Source organism: Bombus pyrosoma, linkage group LG10, assembly GCF_014825855.1.
Source record: "Bombus pyrosoma isolate SC7728 linkage group LG10, ASM1482585v1, whole genome shotgun sequence".
NCBI lineage: Eukaryota > Metazoa > Arthropoda > Insecta > Hymenoptera > Apidae > Bombus > Bombus pyrosoma.
The window spans coordinates 4,060,513-4,087,217 of record NC_057779.1 but is presented as its reverse complement, the minus strand read 5'-3'; the positions used below and the strand labels follow the sequence as shown (position 1 = coordinate 4,087,217).

General features: G+C 31.8%; 5 protein-coding genes across 27 annotated transcripts in view; 3 read left to right on the top strand and 2 right to left on the bottom strand.

The window, feature by feature from the left end:
* Nucleotides 1-1,582, top strand: part of LOC122571907 (putative uncharacterized protein DDB_G0271606) — a 106,077-nt gene extending 104,495 nt beyond the window's left edge. For all 10 annotated transcript variants that reach the window (XM_043736222.1, XM_043736221.1, XM_043736220.1 and 7 more), the window contains one exon: nucleotides 60-1,582. In XM_043736222.1, the coding sequence (XP_043592157.1) occupies nucleotides 60-95 (36 nt within the window). In that variant the 3' untranslated portion in view covers nucleotides 96-1,582. The remainder of the gene's footprint in view (nucleotides 1-59) is intronic.
* On the bottom strand, nucleotides 1,415-9,220 carry LOC122571913. Of its 5 annotated transcripts, XM_043736229.1 has the most exons (7): nucleotides 9,080-9,220; nucleotides 8,854-8,946; nucleotides 3,380-3,490; nucleotides 3,127-3,307; nucleotides 2,614-3,055; nucleotides 2,315-2,541; nucleotides 1,415-2,240 (listed from the first exon to the last, which is right to left on the bottom strand). In XM_043736229.1, exons 2-7 carry the CDS (start codon nucleotides 8,861-8,863, stop codon nucleotides 2,159-2,161), a joined length of 1,053 nt encoding a protein of 350 aa, XP_043592164.1. In that variant the 5' UTR covers nucleotides 8,864-8,946; nucleotides 9,080-9,220; the 3' UTR covers nucleotides 1,415-2,158. The 5 variants fall into 5 exon arrangements, 4 of the variants coding, with proteins under 4 accessions (XP_043592164.1, XP_043592165.1, XP_043592166.1 ...); XM_043736230.1 differs by lacking the exon at nucleotides 9,080-9,220 and having other exon boundaries at nucleotides 3,380-3,596; nucleotides 8,854-8,945; XM_043736231.1 differs by lacking the exons at nucleotides 8,854-8,946; nucleotides 9,080-9,220 and adding an exon at nucleotides 7,308-7,383.
* Nucleotides 4,187-7,226, top strand: LOC122571910 (ESF1 homolog). Its single transcript, XM_043736225.1, has 8 exons — nucleotides 4,187-4,345; nucleotides 4,449-5,161; nucleotides 5,245-5,420; nucleotides 5,486-5,593; nucleotides 5,665-5,865; nucleotides 5,934-6,156; nucleotides 6,230-6,987; nucleotides 7,070-7,226. Exons 2-8 carry the CDS (start codon nucleotides 4,450-4,452, stop codon nucleotides 7,172-7,174), a joined length of 2,283 nt encoding a protein of 760 aa, XP_043592160.1. The 5' UTR covers nucleotides 4,187-4,345; nucleotide 4,449; the 3' UTR covers nucleotides 7,175-7,226.
* LOC122571905 lies at nucleotides 7,461-20,154 on the top strand. Of its 8 annotated transcripts, none has more exons than XM_043736207.1 (11): nucleotides 7,487-7,580; nucleotides 8,603-8,703; nucleotides 9,197-15,775; nucleotides 15,878-16,528; nucleotides 17,260-17,589; nucleotides 17,661-18,171; nucleotides 18,243-18,424; nucleotides 18,507-18,654; nucleotides 18,729-18,935; nucleotides 19,361-19,476; nucleotides 19,721-20,154. In XM_043736207.1, exons 2-11 carry the CDS (start codon nucleotides 8,697-8,699, stop codon nucleotides 19,834-19,836), a joined length of 8,847 nt encoding a protein of 2,948 aa, XP_043592142.1. In that variant the 5' UTR covers nucleotides 7,487-7,580; nucleotides 8,603-8,696; the 3' UTR covers nucleotides 19,837-20,154. The 8 variants fall into 8 exon arrangements, with proteins under 8 accessions (XP_043592145.1, XP_043592142.1, XP_043592140.1 ...); XM_043736205.1 differs by lacking the exon at nucleotides 7,487-7,580 and adding an exon at nucleotides 8,347-8,488 and having other exon boundaries at nucleotides 8,581-8,703; XM_043736206.1 differs by lacking the exon at nucleotides 7,487-7,580 and adding an exon at nucleotides 8,349-8,488.
* A 453-nt stretch (nucleotides 20,155-20,607) lies between these two features.
* Nucleotides 20,608-26,419, bottom strand: LOC122571911 (diphthine--ammonia ligase). Of its 3 annotated transcripts, none has more exons than XM_043736227.1 (13): nucleotides 26,343-26,419; nucleotides 25,170-25,373; nucleotides 24,914-25,098; nucleotides 24,769-24,842; nucleotides 24,447-24,627; nucleotides 24,171-24,262; nucleotides 24,009-24,099; nucleotides 23,762-23,936; nucleotides 23,525-23,692; nucleotides 23,114-23,415; nucleotides 22,479-22,806; nucleotides 22,317-22,418; nucleotides 20,608-22,247 (listed from the first exon to the last, which is right to left on the bottom strand). In XM_043736227.1, the coding sequence occupies exons 2-13, from the start codon at nucleotides 25,282-25,284 to the stop codon at nucleotides 21,943-21,945; spliced, it is 2,118 nt and encodes a 705-aa protein (XP_043592162.1). In that variant the 5' UTR covers nucleotides 25,285-25,373; nucleotides 26,343-26,419; the 3' UTR covers nucleotides 20,608-21,942. The 3 variants fall into 3 exon arrangements, with proteins under 3 accessions (XP_043592162.1, XP_043592161.1, XP_043592163.1); XM_043736226.1 differs by having other exon boundaries at nucleotides 26,192-26,395; XM_043736228.1 differs by lacking the exon at nucleotides 25,170-25,373 and having other exon boundaries at nucleotides 26,192-26,395.
* Nucleotides 26,420-26,705: the final 286 nt, after the last annotated feature.

The window sequence follows — 26,705 nt, the reverse complement described above, 5'->3', positions numbered from 1 at the left end:
CTAGATCCCTCCTTGATAACTTGTACCTGTTTTATGACCTATTTTATTCATTCTTCTAGCTGTATCCAAGAGTGCAACCGGCAAAGGTGGACTGAAGCGCGTCTCAGCCGGCGAACTCGTAATATCCGATGATTCATTACCACAGTATTCGATTCGCAGCTTTATCTCGTTAAGTATCATAGTTGCATCGTCGCATTACGGATCGTTATCTTAATTTAATCGCGTCCCATTGTCATCTGAACAAAGCGAGCAGCAAAACGTTCTATATAGTTTTTTTTATGTTTCTTTTTCTCTTTTGTAAAACGAAGTGAAGAACATTGCTAACAAGCTCGGATCATAGGTGAATCGCGTAACATTAACGAACAGTTAGGATGTAATTAAGAAAATCGGAAAAACGATGAACTGGATCTTGTATACACGCAAAGTTTAATTGCACTTACTTTTTACACTCTTGTTTACTTCCTTTTTGTAAAGGAAAAGATATCCACAAGGTCAATTTAATTTTGATTATTATAACTGTTAGTCAGTTCCTTCAGCGAAAAAGTACAAAAGAAAATTTCAATCTCACCCGTGATTCCGCTTTTAGCCTGTCAACCGCATAGTTCAGAGATGGAACGTTTTCGTTTTAATATCCATCAGTTAAGATCACTCAGAAAGTTTCAGAAAGTTTTAAAAATGTCAAATTAGAAATTAATGCAACTTCATTTATCTCTGACACAAGATAAACGCAAAACTTCTTCCTATTACTTAAAAAACAATTTTAATTAACTTGATGTAACAACAGACGATAATAATTTGCTTTTTAAGCTTGATCGTTTCTATTTTCTATGCTTTCCGAAACTGGTCGAAGCAGAGTCACGAAACTTTTTGAATGATCTTTCAACCTTATCAGAGAGGCAACTTTTATTTTACCCATATTATGCGAAACGTTCTACGTGAACAGCGTAGACAAATCTAAAACGCGTTTGATTTGTTTCAACTAAATGTTTTTATTTAGATGAAGTCAAATTATATTGTTGCGCTCATTGTTACGTTTTTATTCGTCTGGTGAAATTTTCCAAATCCGATCGAGGCAAATTCGGATTTCGAAAATGTTCCTAAGAGTGGTGTATAATGTAATCTTGCCAATACGCACTTCTAAATGATCCGTTGTAAGAAAGAAAATTTGCGCTTATGAGCACGAAGGAGATCAAAAGGATCTCGATAATGGTACACGACCTTTTTGTCGTTTTGAGTTGTATTCATCAGTGCGAATTTCTAAGTAATCGACTTAACACTTGACTAGACACATGTATAATTGATTATCGTCTAGGAAAAATTCAAACGGCTCGATCAGAAAGATTCTGAGCATCGTTATACTGTCTAAAAGAGTGTACAGGTATGTGAAAAGAAATTTTACACGCTTCTTAGAATGTTTCTGATATTTACACACACACACAAACGCGCGCGCGCGCGCGCGCGTACACACACTACGCCACATCATACACCCGTAAATGAAGTATGTGCCTTTCAGAAGTAATAATGGATATATTATGTAAGAATGCATGATATATTATGACGAATAAATTGTTTTTAATAAAAATCAGTTTAGATGTATGTTTATTGTCATGAAAAGATACAGACGAGAAATTGTACCAATGAAATAAGTTCGTCCTTAAGTATTTTTGACAAAATACACATGAAATATATTAAAATAACGTTAAAATACCTTAAAAGAAGGTGTCTATCATAAGTAAATCATAAATAACAAACGACACTAACGGTATACACACCTGAAATAAGTTACCTTGCACTGATAATGTAATATCATTTTTAAGCAATGTTCCTAGTTCGTATAACATTAATTATAGTTGAAAAGTTTATAAAATGTCAAGTATCTCGAACAATTAATACAAACGTAATATAAAAATATCATTTGATTATCTTAAATACTATTAACATTACTGTTTTAATACCATTCTATATGAATCTCATTATGTGCTATTATTATAAAAAGAAATAGTAAAAAAAATATAGTTAATTTAACAACTATCAAGACTCGTTAGAGTCTTTACATCACGATTAGAATTAAAATTTATGCATATATTAAAAATATATATGTATATAAAAGTAATAGTTTTGTAATATGGCATACTTTATGTTGACATAGAGAAAGCATTCAAGTTTCATTGTTTTTTACTTCGTTTATCAACTGTAAACAAACTTTTAAATCCTCATAATCTGCAACCATCGCATCAAGCCTGTGAACAATTCCATAAAACAGGGTAATATCTTTTATGCTAAAAATACAAAATCCAAATTTTTTTGTCAGTACCTATCAGTAAATATATCCAATATAGTACTCGTGAAGTTTCCTCTTTTTAGAGCTTGAGAACAAAAGTGTGTCAAATTTTTAAAACATTTATGAGTCAAATTACACAGGCTTTGATTTTCCTCTTCATATAGTTGCTTTGTAATATTCCATGCTGCATAAACATATTGCATAACTGATACCCAGTGCTGTGATTCTACAAGCCTTTTCCCCTGATCTATAATAGTTTTCTGTACAAATTGGATATAGCGTTAATAACAAATTAAAAAAATATATAAGAATGTAAAGAAATCACTGCACACCTGAAAGTTATCTAAATAAATGTGAATGTCAGATAAATCATCCCTATTAGATAGCACGATGCTAATTTGAATATTTTGCTTTAAAGTATTTAATGTGTCGACTAGTGGTTGTATATCAGCCATTGGCATCTTTTTTAACAAAACATTTCTTATTTTTTCATTCTCATGTAGCAGACCATCCTCTTGCGTGGAAACCAAATCCATAATCATGTGAACTAACTGATTATGACTAAGACCTCTCAAACCATTTAATAAATTGCCATTAAAATATTTCGGCGAATTATTAACATCCAAAGAGACCTGTGACTTTTTCTTCTTATCTGGTGTTGTAAACTGAGATTCATTGACATCACCAAGAGTAAGCCTTTTTCTAGGTGTACTTCTCAATACCATACTTGATTTTGACGGACTTTTCACCGGTGTGCGATCTTTAGAATTTGAGCTACAACAAATTCAATATATTTTTGCCTAATTGACTTATAACAGAAGTAATTGGGAATGAAAAATCTTTACCTAAAGAGGCTGTTTCTTTTACAAGTATCAAGATCAGGGGACCACACTATAGTTCTACGACGACGTCCTCGTTTTTGGATTACCATCTCGTCTGGGCTAGGTGCAGGGCTCCAAGAGTCAGTGCCATGTCGACTGTTTAAAAAATTATCCATTGCATTAACTTCGGTAGAATTTGCTTCTCCTAAAACACGTAAATTGAAACTAAAAGAAGTAAACAAAAGATAAGATGACATGAAAGATGTAAGGAACGCACCAGGTGAAGCGGAATTATTGACAGGAATCACCGCTAAGGCTTGACGAGAAGATCTCCTACGCGTTCCATCTGGCCTCCGCAAGAAATCTCTGGTTGTTGGAGTATTCATTTCTTTCAATATTACAGAGAATTATTCATTCGAAGATATAATTGACTGATGTATGTTTTCCTCGAGAAATTATTACTCAAATGTAGAACGAAGTGTCAACCTTATTTTCTGATAAGAACAGAATATTTAACTATTTCACATGGTTTATTGATAATCAGATGAAATTATTATCTATAAATTGATAAAAAATACACGTAAGATCACAAAGAACACAAAATATTTAGAAAAAACGATCACAATAATGCGTCAAACAGAGTTATAACTTGTAACAAACAAGACCGGAAAATGGCGGGAATGAATCTAATTGGTTTATTCCAATGTAACTTTCTACTGAATTCTATTACACTACTTGAATAAAATTGATTTAAAAAATAGAGCACGTCTTATTAACTAGGCATGTATGACAATTATTTTTATAATCTGTGAAAGTTTTTAATTTTATAATCAAATATAATTTTTATATTTATTTCTATATGTTTTTTCATGAAATAATCGCTTATTTACAAAATAATCTTCAATTTTTTACAAAATCGCCTATTCGTTGTTTACTATTGTTATATATATCTGAAACAAATTTATTAAATAATTTCCAATAGAACTAACAATTAACCAATTAGAATCAACGTAATAGAACTTGACACTTTGAGGCTAGGTAAGGTTATGTCAAAATATAATATTTTAGTAGCACATGAGTTATGAGAGTAGGACATTGTCTGGCAAATTATTAATTTTATATTATATAATTATTAATTTTAAACTTTAAGATAACTTTAAGTACTTTATTTAAAATTTATACGATAATAGATATCGTAGTATTAAGTATTTTTCAGTCACAAGTTCTTATAAGGAACAGTAAAGTAAGTATGAAATGAGGTTATTTACAGTGAACATTATACAATAGTTATACGTAGACTTATATACTTTATCAGAATAAAAAGTAATTTAGCATTTTTTCTCTAGCATGGATGAATTATTAAATGATAACCGATTTGCTCATATTGCAAGGGATCCTAAATTTAAAAGGATCCCAAAAGCAGAAAGGAAAGTGAAAATAGATAAAAGATTTCAAAGTATGTTTAAGGATAAAAAATTTACAGTTCAATATACCATTGACAAACGTGGTAGACCTGTAAATCAGACATCGTTTGAAAATCTTAGAAAATATTATGATTTATCTAGCAGTGAAGAAGAAGAAGATAGAGAAAAAGAACTTGAAAAACCTAAACAAGAAGAAAAGAAACTTAAAAGAAAGAAGCTTAAAAAGACAAAAAATAAAAAGAATGAAGTTCTTCGATCAAAAAAAAGTGATTCAGAAGATGATGTAAATAAAAATGCGGATACTGATTCATCAAATAATAATTGTTTTTCAAGTAATGGGGAGTTACTTAGACTTAAACCAAAAAAAGAAAATGATGTAAATTCTGAGGAACAGAGTAACACAGAATTTGACTCTGAATCTGAATCAGATATAGATGATGCAACCAATGCAAGAAACTTAGAAATAGATTTGGAAGAAAGTAAAAGGCAACTGGATAATAGAAGCAAACATAAATCTGAAAAGCTTACAGATAAAGTGAAAGAAAAGTTAAAAGATTTAACTGTGAATTATGCCAGAGGTGAAGGAATTTTGATGACAGACAGCTCTTCTGATGAAGAAAGTTCTGAGATTTCTGGTAACATATATTAAATGATTCTAATTTTATATATATATATATGTATGTATATGGCATCTGATAACAATTTGTGTTATAATTAGATGAACAAGATATTGAACATAATTGGGGTGAATTAGACAAAGAGGCTGAAACAACAGATGAAATTACACATAGATTGGCAGCTTGTAATATGGACTGGGATAGAATACGTGCTGTAGATTTAATGGTTTTATTTAACTCTTTCTTGCCTCCTGGTGGCTTTATTTGCTCAGTTACTGTAAATATAATTAATTAACAGATAAAACAAATATTTTCAACATTTTTATAGTTAAATAATTTCAGATTTATCCATCAGAATTTGGACTACAGCGGATGAAAGAGGAAGAAATTAAAGGTCCAAAAGAATTAACAGAGATAAGTAAGGAAAAGGAAAACGAAAATGGAAGTGATGTACGAATTCATGCTTTTCTTTTTAGAAATACAAGTGAAATTGTATATTGACTTAGAATATAATTTTCCAGGACGAGGAAGGGTCAGCATATCACATGGAAAAATTAAGACAATATCAACTAAATAGATTAAAATATTATTATGCTGTCGTTGATTTTGATTCTGCTGAAACAGCAAATAAAATTTACACTGAATGCGATGGTATAGAATATGAATCTACAGCAACAAAATTGGATCTTAGATTCATACCAGATGATATGAAATTTGACCAGGTATGTTACTTAATCCTAATGTATGTAAAATGTATTCACTGTATATGATCTTAGATACATATTTTAAGACTCCTAGAGAGGTATGTGATAAACTGCCGGAGCTTACAAAGTATCAACCAAGACAGTTCATAACTACAGCTTTGCAACAAGCTAAGGTACAGTTAACTTGGGATGAAACAAACCCTGAAAGAACCGAGATTGCACAGAAACTGAGTTCTGGAAAACTGAATGAAATTAATGAAAACGACTTACAAGGTTATTTAGCAACTGAGTCAAGTGACAATGAATCAGGTACCATATCTTTTTTATCACTCAGGACTTCGTACTTCTACTATTTCATTAACATATTTTTTTATTACAAAAGAAAAAGAAGAACAAAAAGAATCTCAAGAGGATAGAAGCGACTCGGAAGCGGAAAGAAATACCGATCCAGTTGAGAAGTATAAAGCTTTATTGAAAGAGATAGAAGAGAAAGAAGAAGCAAAACAGAAAAAGGACGTTGAGCTAGAATTTACTTGGGGTTTGGGCGCAAAGGAAAAAGCTGAGAAACTGGTACAAGAAAGATTAAAGAAAGATCAAAACCTCACGCCATTTGAGCAATATTTAGAAAAACGGAAAGAGAAGAAAAAAGCTAAACGAGAGGAACGGAAGAAACATAAAAATGTAAATAAAGATACATTGGACTCTGAAGGTTCAGAAATGCTTGATTCAGATAATGAAATTGGAAATAATAAATTATCTTACAAAAAGAAAAACAGTATGGAAAATGATAGCCTTGCTTCATCAGATAGCGAAGACGAAAAAAAACGTAAAGCTGAATTAGAACTTTTATTAATGGATGAAAATGAAGATAACAAACAACATTTCAATATGAAGAAGATCGAAGAAAATGCCACAATGACAAAGTCTAAACAAAAACGATTGAGTAAGAAGAAAAATAGACAAGACCAAATAGTAGAAGATAACTTTGAAGTAAATGTACAAGATGCAAGATTCAATGCGTTGTTCACATCGCATCATTTCAATATCGACCCAGCAGACCCACATTACAGGAAGACTAAAGGTACTGAAGCTCTAATAAAAGAAAAATTGAAAAGAAGAGCTGATAACGAGTTTAATGAAGTGAGTAAAACTTATTTCTATGTATTCTCAGTCTACTTATATATATTACATGTATTTATTCTTGCTTTTTTAAATATTTTAGGAAATACCTGTTAAAGAATCAAAACTGAACTCTAATACGGAATTGCAGTCATTAATTAAATCCGTGAAGAAAAATGCTAAAAATATTTCAAGACCTATAAAATAATTCCTTTTATATATAATGTCATATGTTTTTAATAAAACGTTTGTAAATACATATACAAATTTGTAAATTCAGTTATATTGAATTTTGTTAATTCAAATGTGTATTTCCGATAATTTATGCAAACCTTCTATACCTCATATATTAATCTATTTTGCATAAAATATGATGCTGTAAAATATTTTAAAAAGCGAAAGTCAATAAGTTGTGACACGACAAAAACAAAAACTAAAAAACTGTTGGTTGAGTTTCCCTTCTCCTACGGAAGTCCAACCCCACTCCTATGGCACTCGCCTTCGTCTCTCCCCACTGCAGCGACCATAGACTGAATTTTGAAGCAGTGTAAAAATATATACTAATAATATCGATAGTGCGGACGAACCACCATAAGCTGTGAAATTTCTGTAAAGTAAGATATAGCAATTATGATCTATGTCTATAGTCTATGAAATGTCTCCAGAATAGTAGCCCTATGAATCGCCGTGTGAGATTTCAATACACGGTGGTATATATATGTACGCGTTGTATACGATTGTGCTTCAAACTTTAAGGGGGGAGGTGTCGCGTCTCGTGACGCTCATATCTCTTGCGATTCTCGATACTTCACAAGTGTAAATTGGGTTACCCGCCAGAATTCGAAACTATGACACCAATTATCGGTGTAGACTAGGTTGTTTGAAATTGCGCAACTTTTCATGCATATTCACAACGCAAAATCGGTCGAGCTCCTACGCTTTGACAAAGCTAGTCATCATATGAAAGGTACGATTCTCGTAGGAGAAGGGAAACTCAATCGAAATTTTTTTATTTTACTGTCTTTGAAGGGTCTTGGGATGCGACGAGAAATTTCAATGTCTTTGATACGATAATAGTTATAAAGCCTGTTTATATATTATTACATATAATACATTAGATTCACAATTTTTTGTTTCTAGAATTACACATTTCCTTGTAAGACATTTTCATTATTAAACCGAGAGTTGTTTCTGCTTGATTATTCCACATTAATATTTCTTTCTATCATTTCTCTATTTCTTTGACGTAACAATCATTCTCAGATTTTTTAAAACGATTTTATGTCATTAGGATTATTTTTCTCAGCTATAGGAACTTTTCTTTGGCTCTGGTCACATCTTCCTCTTACATTTCAGGTTTTTCTGTGTTATGGTTTATTGATTTGCATCCGTCTTTGATTCTATGATTATCCGAGAAAGAGTTGTAATTTCACTTTCTAAAACAGAATCTCTACCAATGATATCATTAATATCCATGATGCTTAGGGTTTCTGCATTATAACTTTCGGTCAATAACGGTCGGGTAAGTCCTTCCTAGTTCTTCGTTTCTTTCGTTTTATCTTTAGAATAGGCTCACCTGAACATTATTAAATATTTTTTAAATATTCGACACAGGGTACGTTAAATATGCTTACAGGAGCTATGATGACAAGTCATTTAACTATGGTTAAACGTGGTTAATTTTCCGATCGCTGTCTCAATTCTCTACCGTGCTGGTCCATGTGAGCACAATGTTCGGTGAGTTCTGACGGGAACTTCGTTATTTAGAACTTTCCGATTTTGATTCGTTGGTATGATAGCTATCATTGTAGTTTTTACTTACCGCGATTTTAAGTTTATTTGTTTTCATTTAGTTTACATATATGTATAACAAAAATTTCCTCTTACCTGACCTCATATCGATTTTTACAAATCGAGGGCGCGAACTAGTACCGAGAACGCTATTGTCTTGTAGCGAGTGTTATTCACTCCTAACCTAACCTATAATTTTACGAATTATCCATAGTTCTGTTTTATATATATAATCTATGTTTATTCACCATATATTACGAAATAATAATAAACAAATATTTTACTTTCGATCAAAATATATATAACGAAAGGTAATAGATACCTTAAAAATATGAGATAATACGTGGTGTTACAATCTGTGTTTGTTGAATTTACATTTTTTATGAGGGTTTAAATTTTAACTAATTATTTATTAATAAACCTGCATTTTTAACATTAGATCATGCTGAAATCATAGTACCTGCAGAGGATACAAAAGATGAAAATATGGAAGAAGAAGTGAATTTAACTTTAAAACTTGAAGAAACTGAATCACAGTCAGAAATAATGAAAAGTGATATAGAAGTGGATCCTGAAAATAAAAAGGAGAATTCAACTGAAGAAATTGTAAAAGAGTCACAGCTAGAAATAGTTAAAAATGATGTCACAGATGAGCCTGAAAATCAACAGAGTAGTGCGTTTTACAAAGAGATTATAAATGAATCACAACCTGAAATTGTAACTAAATCACAGTTAGAAATAATCAAAAGTGATGGTGAAGAAGAGCCTGAAACTAGAAAGTATGCAAAACTTTCGAAAGAAACTTTAATAGAAAATGAAAAAAATTTTGTCATTAATATGGATGATAATATTGCACATTCAGCAAATGTGGAAACAACAAGTGATGTTGAAATGGATGCAGAAAAAGTTGTAAAGATAGCTGATGCGGAAGATCTAGAGTTAAATAAGAATGAGGAGCTCTCTAACAAGCAACAATTGGAAGATAATTTAAAGTGCAATACCGATAAAGATAATTTGAAAGATATTTTAGAAACTGCTAGTAAAGTAGAAGATATATTTTCTGAAGAACAGTGCCAAAGTACACAGGATATTGTTACAAGTATCCTAGATGATGTAAGAAATGCAACTGATTTCAAGAATATTTTAAGCACGGAAGCTGTTGTAGCAAATGAAATAGAAGAGGTTTTTCAACAATCTGGAAGTATTCCATTAGCAGAGACTGAAATTGAAGAATTGACTGAAAAATTACCACAGGATTCAGAAGATATCCTGAATAAGGATATGGAGGATTCAATCTCAGAACATATAGATTCCCTAGAAGGACTATTAGGTTTAGATTTAATACCAGAGGGAGAGGATTCCTCATTGAAAGCAACAAAAGCTGAAGGGGAACTTCAGAAATCAGACCAATTATCAAAGGTTGTAGACATGAGTCTTTTGTTAGAACAATCAGATCCCATTTCTGACATGGCACAAACTTCGGATTATATAACACAGGTGATCAGTAGTTGTTTAACAGATAGAAATGATTTACCATTAGAAACTACAAAGAAATCCAATACAATTGAAGTTGTTGATGATAAAGTTAAAAAATCTCCAGCTAGTGATATATTGAAAATCGATGGAAGTATAATTGTTGAGTCTATAGATAAGGATGAAAATGTTGAAGATTTACAAAAAGATTTAAAGCAAGTTACGGACCTAGAAGAAAATGAATTGGACATAGATTTTGAAGAAGCTCAATTGGAGTCCGTAGGTGATCTTGAAGACATAGAATCACAGCCAGAAATAGATAAAAATGCTGTTGACGAAGAATCTGAAAATATTAAAAATGCAGGACTTTCTGAAGAAATTATAGCGGAAGATCAAGAAAATTTAGTTATTAATATGGATGATAATACTGTAAATGCAACAAATGTGGAAACAGCGAGTGATATTGAAATAGAATTAGCTTCAGATATCTTGCTGCATAACATGGATCATAATGACAAAGCTGAAAATGTAGGAGATATACATAAAGTGGATACTGATTTAACAGAAACTGAATTGGATATCGAATTTGAGGAAGCACACCTGGAATCTGTAGGTGATCTTGAAGAAATAGAATCACAGACAGAAATAACTAAAAGTGATCTTGAAGAAATAGAATCACAGGCAGAAATAACTAAAGGTGATGTTAAAGAAACAGAACCACACACAGAAATAGCTAAAAATGATCTCGAAGAAATAAAATTACAGGCAGAAATAGCTAATAGTGATGTTAAAGAAATAGAATCACAAGTAGAAATGCCTGAAAGTGATGTTGAAGAAACAGAATCACAGACAGAAATAGCTAAAGGTGATGTTGAAGAAACAGAAGTACAGACAAAAATAGGTGAAGGTAATGTTGAAGAAACAGAATCACAAACAGAAAGAGCTGAAGATAATGTTGAAGAAACAGAATCAAAGGCAAAAATAGTTGAAGGTAATGTTGAAGGAACAGAATCACAGGCAGAAATATCTAAAAGCACTGCTGAAGAAACAGAATCGCAGGCAGAAATAATTAAAGGCGATATTGAAGAAACAGAATCAAAAATAGAAATAAATAAAAGCAATATTGAGGAAACAGAAACACAGATAAATATAGCTAAAGATAATATTGAAGAAGAACCTGAGAATAAAAACAATATGGAACTTTCTGAAGAAATTATAATTGAATCACAGTCAGAAATAATGAAAAATAGTGTTGAAGAGTGTGAGAATAAAAAGAAAATGGAATTTACTGAAAAAATTGTAACTGAATCGCAGCCAAAAATAATCAAGTGTGATATTGAAGAAGAGTCTGAGAATAGAAAAGAACTTCCTGTAGAACTTCCTGTAGAACTTCCTATAGAACTTCCTGCGAAACTTCCTGAAAAGATTGTAACAGAAGATCAGGAAAATTTAGTTATTAATATGGATAATAATACTGTAAATTTGGCAAATGTAGAAAGGGCAAGTAATATTGATACTTCAAATATCTTGTTGCATAATATGGATTGTTATGGGAAAGAAGAAGATGTTGGGGATTTGCAAAAAATTTTAAAAGGGGGTACTAATTTGACAGAAAATGAATTGGGCATGGATTTTGAAGGAGCCCCACTGGAATCTGTAGATGATCTTGAAGAAACAGAATTACAGCCAACCATAACGAAAAGTGATGTTGAAGGGGGATCTGAGAATAGAAAGCACATAGAATTTCCTGGAGAAATTTTAACTGAACCACAGCCAGAAGTAGTGAAGAATGCCGATGAAGAAGAACATGAGAATAGGAAAGGCGTAGAACTCTCTGAAGAAATTATAACAAAAATCCAAGAAAATTTAGTTATTGATATGGATGTTAATGGTGTAGATTTATCAAATGTGGAAAGATCAAATGATATTGAAACACAATTAACCTCAGATATCCTGTTGCATAACATGGGTCAAGATAACAAGGATAACAATTTTGAGAATTTGCAAAAGGATTTAAGAGAAGGTACTAATTTGGACATGAACTTTGAAGAAGCGCCATTGGAATCCATAGCTGATCTTGAAGAAACAGAATCACAATCAGAAATTGTTAAAAATGATATTGAAGGGGATCCTTCTGAGGATAGAAAGAATGCAGGACTTTCTGAAACAATTGTAACAGAAGATAATCCAGCAGAAGGTAATCTAGCAGAAGCTAATCTAGCAGAAGCTAATCTAACAGAGGATAATTTAGCAGAAGAAAATTTAGTTACTAATATGAAAGATAATATTGCAGATTTCCCAAATATGGAAAGATCAAGTGACATTGAATTAGAATTGCCTTCAGATATCTTGCTGCGTAACGTGGGTCATGATGAAAATTTAGATGATGCTCGGTCTGCCATAGAAACATCTCAACCTAGTTCTGAAATATCCGAGCTTGAATCAGCTGTTAAATTTTTGCAAGAGTCTGAAGAACAAGCAATGGATTCTCCTTTGGTATTATCTCCTAAAATGATGGAAAGTGTCGTAGATGATATATCCAAACAAGCTGATGCATCCTCTCTGTTTGTACCTAATGAAGATATATGCGAAAATACGTCAGAATTAGAAGTGGAACTACAGAACATCACGACGGATTCGATTTCTATTTCTGAGGCGGAAATCATCTCGGAAGCTGCGAAATTGGAAAGCGAGAGAAAACTTGCCGAGCAAATTAAAATTGATGCTTTACAAGACAAGTTTGAGATAGATGATGATAAAGAGACAATAAATGAAGGTATAATCGAAGGGAAGATAACACTATCTGAGACTAAATTTGGCGTAACACCTTTGGAGAACATTGAAATACAGCAATTACGAAACTTAGAAAGCAATAAGGTATCTGACGCAGTGGTAACATTACCACATGTTTCACCCAACGTTTTAAAGACATCCGAATCTATACCAAAAGTTTCGATTTTAGAAGAACGTCTAAGAGAACCACCCAAGATAGAAATTCCTACTACAGATGTGGCAAAAGTATCGATATCTCCGAACATCTCTAAAGATAGTCTCTTGATTCAAAAGGATGCAAAATTAATTGCCTATCAAAAGATGTTGGAATCGCCGAAGATGTCCGATAAATCAGAATCGAAGATAGTTGACACACCACGAAAGGATTCCGAAAAACACGATTTCGAAAATGTAGGATCTCCACGAATCATTTTAAAGATAGCAAAGTCTGCAATCACTGATTGTGGCGAACCAAGATCACCTAAAAGTCCGAAGATCAGATCTGCGACCAACTCGCCAAATCCTGAAGATAGTCCAGGTCAAAAACTAGGGAAAATAAAATTGAAATTATCTAAAGGAGGTCATCCTTCTATAATATCCAATGAGAACATCGAAGAAGTTGGACAGTGGTATTCCGAAGGATCATCATCGTTGTCTCCTCTTGGTATGAAGATTAAATTTTCAAAATCCGGGGATCCATCTATAGTTTCCGCTGAGAAATACGAATCGATCGATGATTGTAAAGAGGGTAAACACAAATTCGAAGAAACTGTGCGAACAGAATCACCGATTGGAATGAAAATCAAATTATCAAAAAGTGGTGATGCGTCTATAGTGCAACAAGATGCAAAAGAAATGCAGATAAAGCATAAAGATAAACTAGATATGGTTCAGGAAAGTCCAAAGAGAACGGAATCTCCAATTGGAATGAAAATTAAGCTTTCAAAGACCGGAGACGCCTCGATAATACAATCCGAGAGACAAGATTTTTTGGAAGAATATAAAGATAATGTGCAAATAAAACCAAAGGAGAAGCTCGAATCATGTTATGGCTCTCCCAAGAGAACTGACTCTCCTATAGGAATGAAAATCAAGCTATCTAAAAGTGGGGACGCTTCGATCGTTTCTCCGGATTTGCCAGAAGAAAATAAAGATATCAACAAAATAAAAGATAAATTAGAGTTATCTCCAGAAATCCCAAAGAGGACCGAATCCCCAATTGGAATGAAAATTAAGCTAGCAAAAATGAAGGGTGGCGGAGCTTCTATAATATCGGTAGAAAACTCTGAAGAAGTAAAAGACAAACTAGAAATTCCAGATATTCCCAAACGGACGGAATCGCCGCTTGGAATGAAGATCAAATTGTCCAAAACTGGCGATGCGTCGATCGTTCATTCAGAAGTATTGGACGAAATTAAAGATAAAATGGATACAGTTCAAGATGCGTCGAAATCATTGGAGTCATCGCATATTGAAGTCTCGGAAGAAGAGCAATCAGTGGAAACTATACATGAAACTTTGCCAAAAATTGACTCACCTCTTGGTATGAAGATCAAGCTTTCTAAGTTTGGTGATGCATCCATAGTTTCTTTAGAAAAGCAAGAACAACTGGAAGAAAGCCCCAAGAGAACAGAATCACCTCTTGGTATGAAGATCAAACTATCTAAAAGTGGCGACGCTTCTATCATACAAACTGATACGTCTGAAGATGCGAATAAAACGATACGAACAATCGAGGCAGAACATTCTAAAACCACTGATGCTTCTTTAGGTATGAAGATAAAGTTGTTAAAAACCGGAGACGCCTCTATAGTAGATCCAGAAAAGAAGGATAGAGAACAGAGACGTCGAGATGCTGAATCATCTCTGGAAATGAAAATTAAACTATCTAAAACGGGTCATCCAACGATAGTGGCTTGCGATAATCAAGCGGAAGTATACAAGTCCAAAGAAGCTGTTGATCCGCCTCAAAATTTTGCGCAAAGGTATAAAGAGCCTGGGCAAATCGGACACAAAGAACCTGCACTAAAGATTCTTAAAAGTGGTAATTCGACTATTTTACAAAGCAATCGCTCAGAACTGACAATTGAACCAGTGCAAATGCAGGGAAAAAAATTAGAGAATGTGATTGAAATGTCTCCAAAGCGGAAAGATATCACCATCGCGCCGATCGAATCAAAAAAGTCTAAGCTGGAAACTCAGCTTACTCAAATTTTACCTGAGGTTACTATTCAGCCTGTAACGTCTAGAGAACAGAAGCAGTTCTTGTTCGATCCAAAAAACAGTGCAATCAGTCTTCAACAGATGAATGTGATAAATCAAGAAATCAGTATTACTCAAGTGAGACCTCAAAAATCGACTGATGCTTCTATGAATGAGAAATTGAAGGATATTTTATCGAAAAACGTATCCGGTTCCCCGCTGAATTCCGACTGTGAAATTATAGAACACCGTTCAGAATTGATAATAGTAAATGAGAACTCAAACTCAAGCCAGGATGTTGTCATAATAGAAGAGGTATCTACGAATAGAATGCCAGAAGTTAAGGTGCCCAAGAAAAGAGGTAGACCCAGAAGGAATCCATTACCACAAGGAATTACTCATCCTCCACCTCATTTGTTAATATCTAGGGATCCTTTGCCTTTAGACGACGCACAACAAATGCAACAACCACAAGTACCTCATTTTCCACAATCCAGAGAGAATGAGAGACCTAAGAGAACCTGCAGAAGCCAGAAGAGTTATGCACCTCCTAGAAGAGGTAGAGGGCGAGGTTTGTATCTTAAACTTTTCATATGCAAATATTATAATATTCTTTTTCATATTTTACCTACCACTTCTCTTTGTTTCTTCTTTTTCGTTTCTAATTCATTAGGTCGAGGAAAGCGAAAATTGGATACTGTGGATCCTCAGATAATGAAGAAGCCTAGAATCGAGCAAGATCTAAACGCGATAGAAGCGTCTACTACGGCTGTAATAACAATAGATGATTCCGGGTTGCAACAAGAATCTTTCAGAAAGTCACCGGAATTGTATAAAGCTCTTAAACAACCAGTAATGGATTCCAAAATTGTTAATTCTTCGGGTAAAGTCAACAAGAAGATTATGGGACAAAAGAATGGCGGAGTAAAAAGTGCAAATATAGTTAATAACACGCTTCCAGACTCCACGGGTATGCAATCGGAAACAAACAAAACACCGGAGATGCGATTACCTAAACCCATATCGAATGACGTTAAGGATAAAAAGTTGGCTGACATCGTTCCTGAAAGAATGCAAAAGACTGCAACGAAATTAGATTCCGATAATAGATCCGATAAACCGACGGAAAATGCAAAATTGGAAAACAAGGACATGTTAGTACCACCCGGACATCCAAATTGGTTAACACCAGCATCGAAACGAACAGAAAATGCTACAAAGCATGAGAATATGTCTATGGTACAAGTGATAGATGAGGAAACAAGAATGAGTGCAGAATCGGGTTCCAGATCTCAGACTCCAGCCAGAAATATTTCTGCACCAGGTATGATCTTTGCGCTTTTTACAGATTACTGCATCATTTATATTGCTTATCAATTGTATAAATAACACAATAATTATTATGTTACATTTATTTACATATTTTACACTTATATTAATTATTATAAATTTGCAATATAGATAAATAACAGTAATAACTTTATTTTACTTTATTTATGTATATTAATATTAATTATAAACTAATTATATGTCCTACATAAGATATGTCTTTTATTATATTTTAAAAATAAATTACTAAGGTAAAAAGCATATTGACTGATAGCCATGAGGAGCATATATAACCCATAGTCATCATATGACTAAACTAAATTAAAAGATAAATGCATTGGTAGACCTCCAAGCAAGGTATCTATAAATAGATCTTTTTCTTGTGTCCTAACATCTCTCAAGTACCTAAATGTGAAATAGATGTATTTCAATCAAGCATAAAAAGTACTATTATTTCAAAACAAAATTTTTAAATCACGATGATTAGAGTTTTATCTATTACTTATATTTAATCTATCAATTTTTAAAAATATTTCTATCTTGGAGGATTTAATAACATTGATATTGAAAGTTAATTTTAACTGTGAATAAGCTGACATTTTTTTTAAGTTCCATTTATCTTAGTTTCAGTATAAAGCATATAATTATTTTATTTTCCCATAATTGTTATTCTATAATTCAAATTACACAATAGTAGATGTAATACAGTAATAATAATTACTATAGCCTCTGATACCATAGTAAATGAGGAGTCTCAAGGAAGTGTACTTAGTACTGCAACTACAGAATCAGAAAAAGTAAAGGTCAAGAATCGAAGAATGGAAATTAATTTTGATCCAGACGAAGGGCCATTCACAGTCGATAAAATTGCTGAGTATGAATGGCCACTTGACCGTAAAGGTGAAACCTTTATGATACAAGAACAAATATCTCAATACCTTGGTGTAAAATCTTTCAAAAGAAAATACCCAGATTTGAAGAGAAGAGTTGTGGATATGGAAGAAAGGAATTATTTGAGAGAAAATGGTTTGGTTAGCGAAGCAATGTGTGATATGGGTAAGTCACTCACTATGTACATGTAAATTGTATTTGTTTACTAATGTACTCTCCTTTTAACATTAACATAGGTCTAACTGCTATATGCAGTTCAGAAGTATTAGATGTAATGTGTAGTGATTTCCCAGATCAGTATGAAGAATATCGCAAACATATGCGTGAAAAGCAAGTAAAAGAACATTCCAAAAAACAGAAAGAATTAACAGCAGCTGCAAATGCAGAAAAAAATAGAATTGATCTAGCAGAAATGGCAGTTCAGTCTGCATTATCTTGGAATATTAGCTTAAATAAAGCTCGACGAGAAAATAGGAAATGCAGCTTAGACTTACAGACTTTCACAATCCATGTGCCAAAGAAACAACAGGAAGTTGAGTCGGAACGCAGAATTGGTCACTATCCTGTTGCGTTGATACCAGGGCAATATACAGATTATTACCGCGAATACACACCAGCTGAGTTACGGTATTATCCTCTAAATACTGTTCTTTATGGTCCCATGAGGCCAAATGAACGTAAATTTGATAGCCAATCAGAAGGATCTCAAAGTGATACCGATAGTGATTCATCTTCAGATGATTCGAGGTATATCCCATCATTTTAAACAATTAGTATTTTAATATTTCGTGAAAAAACAGCTGGTTTTTTTTATGTAGTTCGTCTTCTAGCGTGGGAACGCAAGATACCGAAGGCTCACAATCTACAATGGATGACGTAGATATGGAAATAACAAATCGAAAAGATGAAATAAAATTAAAGTGCAAGATGTGTTTGAAAACCTTAAATAAACATAGTAAAAATGAAGTATTAATTCAATGTGGTACATGCAATGGACATGGTAATTACTTTATTAATCCATTATCCTTTACTGGTATATTCTTTATTGTTTTACAATATAAATCATAATATTTTTATTGCAGTCCATCCATCGTGTATAGATTTAACATTAGATATGGTTCCTCATATCCAATCATATGCATGGCAATGCACAGATTGTAAAACTTGCGCTCAGTGCCATGATCCTGCAGACGAAGATAAAATGCTGTTTTGTGATATGTGCGATAGAGGGTATGTTTTTCTGTTTTATTACAAAAATAAAATATATGATAATATATATTTATGTAATATTTAATACTATTCAGGTATCATATTTATTGTGTTGGTCTCCGACGAGTACCGCAAGGAAGATGGCATTGCCAAGAATGTGCTGTCTGTGTGAATTGTGGCTCAAGAGAACCTGGTGGTATAAATTCTGATAGAAATAGTGTCGCTCAGTGGCAACATGAATATAAGAAGGGTGACAAGAATACTCGCGTTTATGTTTCTACACTGTGCGTTCCATGCTCGAAGTAAGTAATACTAATTCTTTTCCCTTCATCTTGTGGTGTAATGTATGAGTGAAGATGTGATTCAGAACACACATACTAAATGTTAGTCTTCAAGTTTTCACGGGGCTTCGTTACTGCTTCACGATTTCCATAATTCACACAAAACTCCTTTGTTATAGAAGTTTTTGAACTAATGTTTAGCGTTCATTTTTATCATATCTGAATCCTTGGATTACGAAAGTTGAATATAATACAATTATTTCCTTAATTGATAACATTCATAAATGTTAATAATATACATTCATTTGTACTTAATTTATCCGTGCATGACTGAGATAACAAAAAATCGTCTAAGGTTCAGGTTTTTATTAATTATACTAAATGCTGACATTATAATAGACCCTCATCCAAGTTCACTAACCCTATGATCTTTATGCAATAACAAGGCTATGGCGAAAGGGTCGCTATTGCCCGCACTGCAGTCGCTGTCATACTGCCCCAAGACTTGACCTGGAAGTGAATCTAGTGCATTGCAGCGCATGTGACAAATATCTGCACTTAGGTATTGACACAAATTCCATATAATTCCGCTATATACTTTTCATTGCATGTTGTTGCGTTTGCATGTTTCATCAAATGTAATTGTCTTTAAAAGTAATGTAAACATTTGAAATATGTATGAGAGGTTTCAGGTATAATAAGATATTAAATACGAAAAATTATTTGGTGATGTAGATACATATATTAATATATGTGCATAGCATACAGAAGTTGTTATCATTAGTGTTATTAATATTTTCTTACAGGTTGCGTGGAGACCAAGGGAATGCCACTAGACAGGAAAAATTATCTATGTGATTTCTGTGCATCAAATCGTCAGCAAACGATGAAATCACTAATATCGAGAACATTGAGAACGTAAATAAAAACAAAATTTTTATTTCAGCTCTGGAAGTGTATAAAATGTGAATCACGTGCGTAAACGATAAAAGTTTTTATTTATGTGGACAATGAATACATTGTGAAGACTTAAGTATGTAATTGATTTATCATGAAATGTTTCGTACGAATTTTGTGAGTGAATGAAATACCATTGTACATAATTGTATGTTTATGCTGAATTTGAGATATTAACGTTTTGTTATACAGTAATGGATATAATTAACTACATATAAAACTTAGAATATAAAAAAATCTCTCTTTAAATGTTAATGTTCAGTAAAAATCTTAAGGATTCTAATTTTCTTTATAATTTTTATCCTTTTATTTTTAGATATGAATTTTCCTTTATGAAGATATTGCTGCAAAATGAATCGAGAAGTCAATTTTTTTGTTATATATGAATTGTGTTTATAATTTATCTTCTTTTTTCATTACTTATAGATAGAAATAAGGTATCATAATAAGAAATAATTATGGGAGAAGACTGCTTCATAGAATTATATAAATTTTCTAATGATTTTTAACATTTCTTTTTAAATGTACATAATGTGCTGTTGTTTTTTTAATATTTACATTTGTTACATGCATACACACAAGTTCAATAATAACTTATAGAATTAATTTTAATTTATAAAAAACTTAACAATTTTATAATTTATTAGTACGTTTTCTAAAAAAGCACTGAGAATTAATGCATATGTATATTGAAGGCAAAAAAGGGAGTATAATAAAATATGAAACAAAATAGCAATTTCTTAAAAATATATATCACTTTCTTTATTTTTCTTTGCAATATAATCCTCGGAATAGTATTTTGTTGCGAGAGTTGTATGCCTTGCAAATATCTTTTTACATATTTATAGTAACGCAGAATCCACGTCGTGAACAGTATATTTCATGTTCCTTGTATCAGAATTTTATCTTTCCCTGATATTCACACGTAATTGATAACCAATTGTCGTTTTCGAAACTAATTACATTTTATAATACATTGCAAAAATGTTTTAGATTATTTAATAATATGTACAAGAAAATAAGATGACATAAAAATCGATTAAACAATGTCCAAATTGTAAAATACAAACTTTGGCATATCGAATATTATACTGTCAAAAATATTTTAATATATGTATAGCACATCGTTTTTGTACAAGATGTATCTTTAAAACATTAGATCAATTTTGCAGAAACTACCGAGGATTTAAACAATACCTTTTTTGCGAAACAGTTGCGAATTTTGTTATATCTTTTTGCAAAGCTACATGCCTGCCATTCAATATAAAGTCTAAATGATAGCGGAACAACATCGGCAGCATTTCAAAAGTGAAAGAAGATAATCGTTGAGAAGTGCGTGTTTTAAATTTCCGCGTATCGTTCCAGTCTCCTTTTTTTTCTTTTTTCTCCTTTTTTAAATGTTTTTGGCTAAAATTAGAGAGGGCATAAACTAGTTTTTTTTTTCATATCTGATGTTAGAATGTATAGTTTCTCCTAGTATGTCTGATACATTTTTTTATATTCAGTTTACTTTGAGCGCTACTATAAAAATGACTGTGCACGCTTTCAAATTCTTCCATAAAATCACACACTTAACACTCCGCACGTATCGTGAAATTGTGAAAAATAGAAAATAACTTGAGCAAAAACGAGGCATAGCATACAGCACACGTTATGAGATGGCATAACGTGTTTTACATTATGTAGAACACTTATACTAACGAGACAAAATGACTTAAAATCACTAACGTCTCGTTGACTAGCCGAATATAAATACACTATTGACAGATGTCAAGTGAATTCTGAGCAAACCCAACAAGCAATCAGTAGAAAAGGTGAAAAATAACGTTTACATTCGAGCACTGATACTGCTAAGTAATTATCCTTTAGAATATATATAAAGTTTTACAATCGTGGTCGAGTTTCCACATAGCCGTTAATTATTTTCATGTTCTTATCAAAATCAATTTGTTCTTAGTTCATATATCTATTGATTGAAATAATTTAAACGGCAAATAAAATCTTTGCAATGTTTATACGAGACAATAATGTTAATGTAAATAATTGACAACGTAAAAACTATTGTTAGGCTTTACTCGTGTCTAATACCACATATAGATAAAAATGTACTGAAATTATGTAAGTGCGTTGCCGGTATAATAGTAGTGACTAAATTTCGTGTAGAAAATTTAGAAAGAATGTCCTGAATAAAATTCGGTCCTGGCGAACTGCCGACTTTGTAGAAGATGCGTAGATTGCATGTCGGATTTACAGTTTGGGATCCCTTTGTAAGTTTACACAATACATATTCGAGTGCTTCTGTTAGTTCGTTTACAGTTAACTCTGCAGAAGATAAATTCGTCTCCGCGGCTAAATTACCAGTTGAATTGGACGAACCTAATTAGGATAGAATACTTTTTATTTGTTTACGAAAAGTTGTAAAAATATTCAAACAAAAATATGTACCAGTGGACATATAACACACAATTGCTGAAACGTTATTCTCGTAATTCCATCTACGCCTTATTGCCACTTTGAAATTGCCTACGCATTTACCAGTCTCTTCATCTGTAAAAAAATGAGTTTTAAAAATATTGCTTAATAAAGATTAGTCCTTCATATACTTACATTCAAATCTATTATTATCTCTATGAGCCCAAACGCACCATTCAACCTGAGCACCACGTGGAAGATTCGGTACAACGATGTAATCCACAATAGCATTATTTGTTCGTTTCTCCCATTCCTTTCGTGCATCTGGTATATAACTAGAATGAGTCAAAAAACAAATACCTTGCACAATATCCCTGAGTTGCGTATTCGAGTCCATAGCTTTAACAATACGATCTATATGCCTCAACGTTAAACGACATTGCCTTTTAATATTTAAGTTCAGAATAGTCATACTACCAGGCACCAGTGGTATTTGGCCAGCAACTGAGATAATATCACCCACCTATCAAATAAACAATTAAAATTTCTGTTGTAAAAAATAATATAGTTATTTTTTTATATATATACTGATTAAAATAGATTCAGAATTATTAGTAAGTGTCATTTAAATGTTTTTTTATATTACTTATTAAATGTTCAATTTCTTATTTTCATTCTAAAAAATTTTATTTTGTTTACCTCACTGTTATGTTTCTTTTGTAAACCAGATGTGTGTGCGTGCGCGTATGAATGCGCACATACACACATTTTGTCTACATATACACACAGAGACGCGCACGCAAATTGGTTTGTAACGGTAGTACACTCACACGAACAGCTTGAGAATAAGGACCAATGTTTGCAGGTGCCCAGTGACTTATGCTCTGAACATGCATTGTATGTCGTTTGTGAATTTTCTTATCACCACAGTCTTGAGTTTCTTTATAGGCTATAGCATCAAGTACAACATGTATATTTAACGGACATTCCACACATACACGAACTGGTGGATTTGTTTTGTTCAAACATGAGATATAAACCTCGTTTATAGATATGTAATTCGACATATCTTTTATATATAATGTTACAGCAACGATGTCCGATATTTGAAGATTTTCCTTTTTGACTAGACCTAGACAGTCGATACGTGTGTTTTATCAATCTACATCAAATCCAAAATACGATATTACACGAAAAAAAATTAACTAAAAGATGATTTAAAAAACTTAAAGTTTACCTACTGCTTAATTTCTCCAATGCCTCTCGCATCGCAGATTTAGCATCCGGATGTTTACCAGCGATACCGCCAAACCAGAACCAGCCAGTTTGATTTCTGTTTACTACTGGCACATCAGGATAGTCTTCTTCCTCATATAAAATTTCCATAGGACTCGGTGGGTTAAATTGACCTATTATTGTTGTAAATTGAATTAATTTATTATGTGATAAACAAGATAATCTGATCGATTAAAATTTACCAGAATTCGAAGTTCTTAGATTATTGTCTGTACAATCATGTTCATCGTTTTCATCTTCCGATAAATTACAGCCATCATGTAATTCTGGTCCAACTATTTCTGTAATGTAATCAGATGGGGTTTTAATAGGAACATTTTTTAATCTTTCTTGTAACGTTAATCCTTCTAGACCATCCTGAAAATGTTTTTCTTGGTTATTTATGGGTTTATTTAGAGATTCATAAAAATATAAAATATTTCAACTTACATTTTTTTCTTGTACATGAATTTTTTTAAAGTTTATATATCCGACGGGTGCTATGTTATCATTTGAGTGAACTACACTTTCATATTCATCTCTAGAATAAAATAAAAAGTACATATATGTACTCGTTTTACATTCATGTTGATAATAAATTTGAGAACTTACATTACAATACTTTTACTAAATAAGGGGCAATCTAATATAAAGGTTTCATATTCTCCTCCCTCTCCACATATGTTAACACCATATTTTTCTTTCTATAAGTAAACATATAGCTATTAACATAACATATATATATATCTACTCGTTTACAATTTCAATAAGTTCTCTTTGCATATACTTTTTTTATATGAGCTATTTATATTTGGAATACTTCCAATATAAAATGAAATCAAAGGAAAATCTTTTGTATTAAATTAATCATTAAGACATTTTACTTACTATTTTGGCAAGATGGGATTGCATTTCAGAAAGTGATTTACCCAAATGCCTTGGTTCAAGGCCTAAAGCTGCCACCTTAATTATAACTGCATTTACAGAACTTTCTATCATTTCTTTTAATAATTCATCTTGGTCTCTTCTCCATAGATATGATAGAGAAACAAGTCCTAAACGACTACATCTGAAAATAAACTTTCAATATATTAGATATTTTTGTCTTTATTAAATTAAATTATAAAATTAAAAAATAAAATTTTTATTTTCTGTTTCATAAACTTTTTTATAAGAATTAAACATTTAAAAATCTGCATTAAATAATTACACATTTTCCACACGAATTCGTTGATAATCACTCAGAATAGCTCCTGATGAAACAGCTTCTATATTTTCTTTTTCCTAAGGAGTCAACGAAGTTAAAATAATTAAACTAACAAAATTATCCTATAATGTATTTTTTCATATCTTACCTTCACTTTACTTAACAACCTAAAGAGATCTTCAACTTCATCATTTTCTGTTGGATAATAATACTTTTCTTGCATTTTTGACCTACCAAAGGTTGGTTCACGATACATTGGTAAACCTATAGCTTCTGCAATGTATTCAACACCTTGATATCCAACAGTTTGAAACATAAATGAATCTAGTTCATCTATAAATCAGTTGTTTCATTGGTTATAATATATTTAAATAGATTGAAAGATTTTATCAGCTATTATTTACCCTTTCCAACAGGATATAAATTAGCTAAGGCCACAATATCATGGCCTGCAGCTATACATTGCATCATATTAAAGCATGAGTCTTTACCACCACTGACTAGTGCAACAACCCTCATTTTGTTTAATTTACACTAGAATCTCTCAAAAAAGCTTATCAAGAGCTTAGAGTAAAGTTAAATCTCAATATATTGTTTCAGACAAACATCTGTAATAAAGCAATAAAAAAAAATCCAATGATAATGATAATCTTATCATATTGACATGTCAAATGTAGAAATAATTTTTTATGATAGTAGACAAATAAGATTACAAATGGTTTTTTAAATACTATATATATCTATATGTATGTATAAATGCATAAACAGACACAAAAAAAATAGCTTAATAACCCAAATATTTATAAAGAATCATTCCTTTATTTGCAACATTTATATGAGGACAGACTATTTAAATATAGATTAACAAATACTTACTACTGAGGGTAAGAAAATATCTAAACTATAAACAACATAATGATAGGAGCTTATAACATATTTTAGATTACATATGTATATATACTACTTGCAAATATATATTAAGCCAAAATTAAATTTACAATGTATGTACACAGATGTTTATCTTGAATGGTCTAATATATAAATAATACAATAAGCATTATTATTTTTCAATAAATATTTAAGAATATATTCAGGAAAGTTCCTTTTTCTTTTCTTAATTCTAACATGTTTTCAATAAAGAAAAAGGTATGTACTATTTTAATGAATAAAATCTCGTAGGAGAGAAGCACAGAAAGGATATCAGATATTCAATTTAACTTATTAATATGTGTAACAATTGGCTGGTGAACAAAAATTAATCACTGTACTATTCTAAACAGTAAACGTCACATAATCCGAAAAAATGTAGACAGAACCTAGATTCTTTTTAGAAGGGTTATAGAACTTGATGTGAAATAAAATATTTAACATTAATGAGATGTTAAGGAAAAAATCAGCTATTATTAAGGAAAAAAAGAATACCTACGGAGAGATTTTTTGGTTATTGCCGATCTCGGCTAAACGAGAAATATTACGGAATGACGCCCAGCAATGAATTGCACGGGGAACGCAAACAATAATTTCGAACTTATGTATGCTAAAATAAACTCTAAATTCTCAACAAATGTAATATTTACATTAAATTGGCGATGAAAGTTCCTTACACGGCAAAGTCTATCAGAGACTGCGATTGCTTGATAGTGGCGCCTCTTAGTGATAAAACTTTCAACATAAACCGTAGAATTGAGGTTATGACTTATTTTAATTCTATGATTATTTATAACAATTATTAAACAATTTACTTTCTGTATTCGTCCTTAATAAGCGTTATATTTACTATTATCGCAAGCTAATATTTACAATTTGGCGAATTTGTTACAAAAATTGATGTAGCCTACGAAAAATTCTCAGACATAATTCGTGCCACTATACCTCATGACATCATCAATGTATAAAGTATATCGATGTCTCGTTATTTCAATCTGCTTCTATGCTATAAT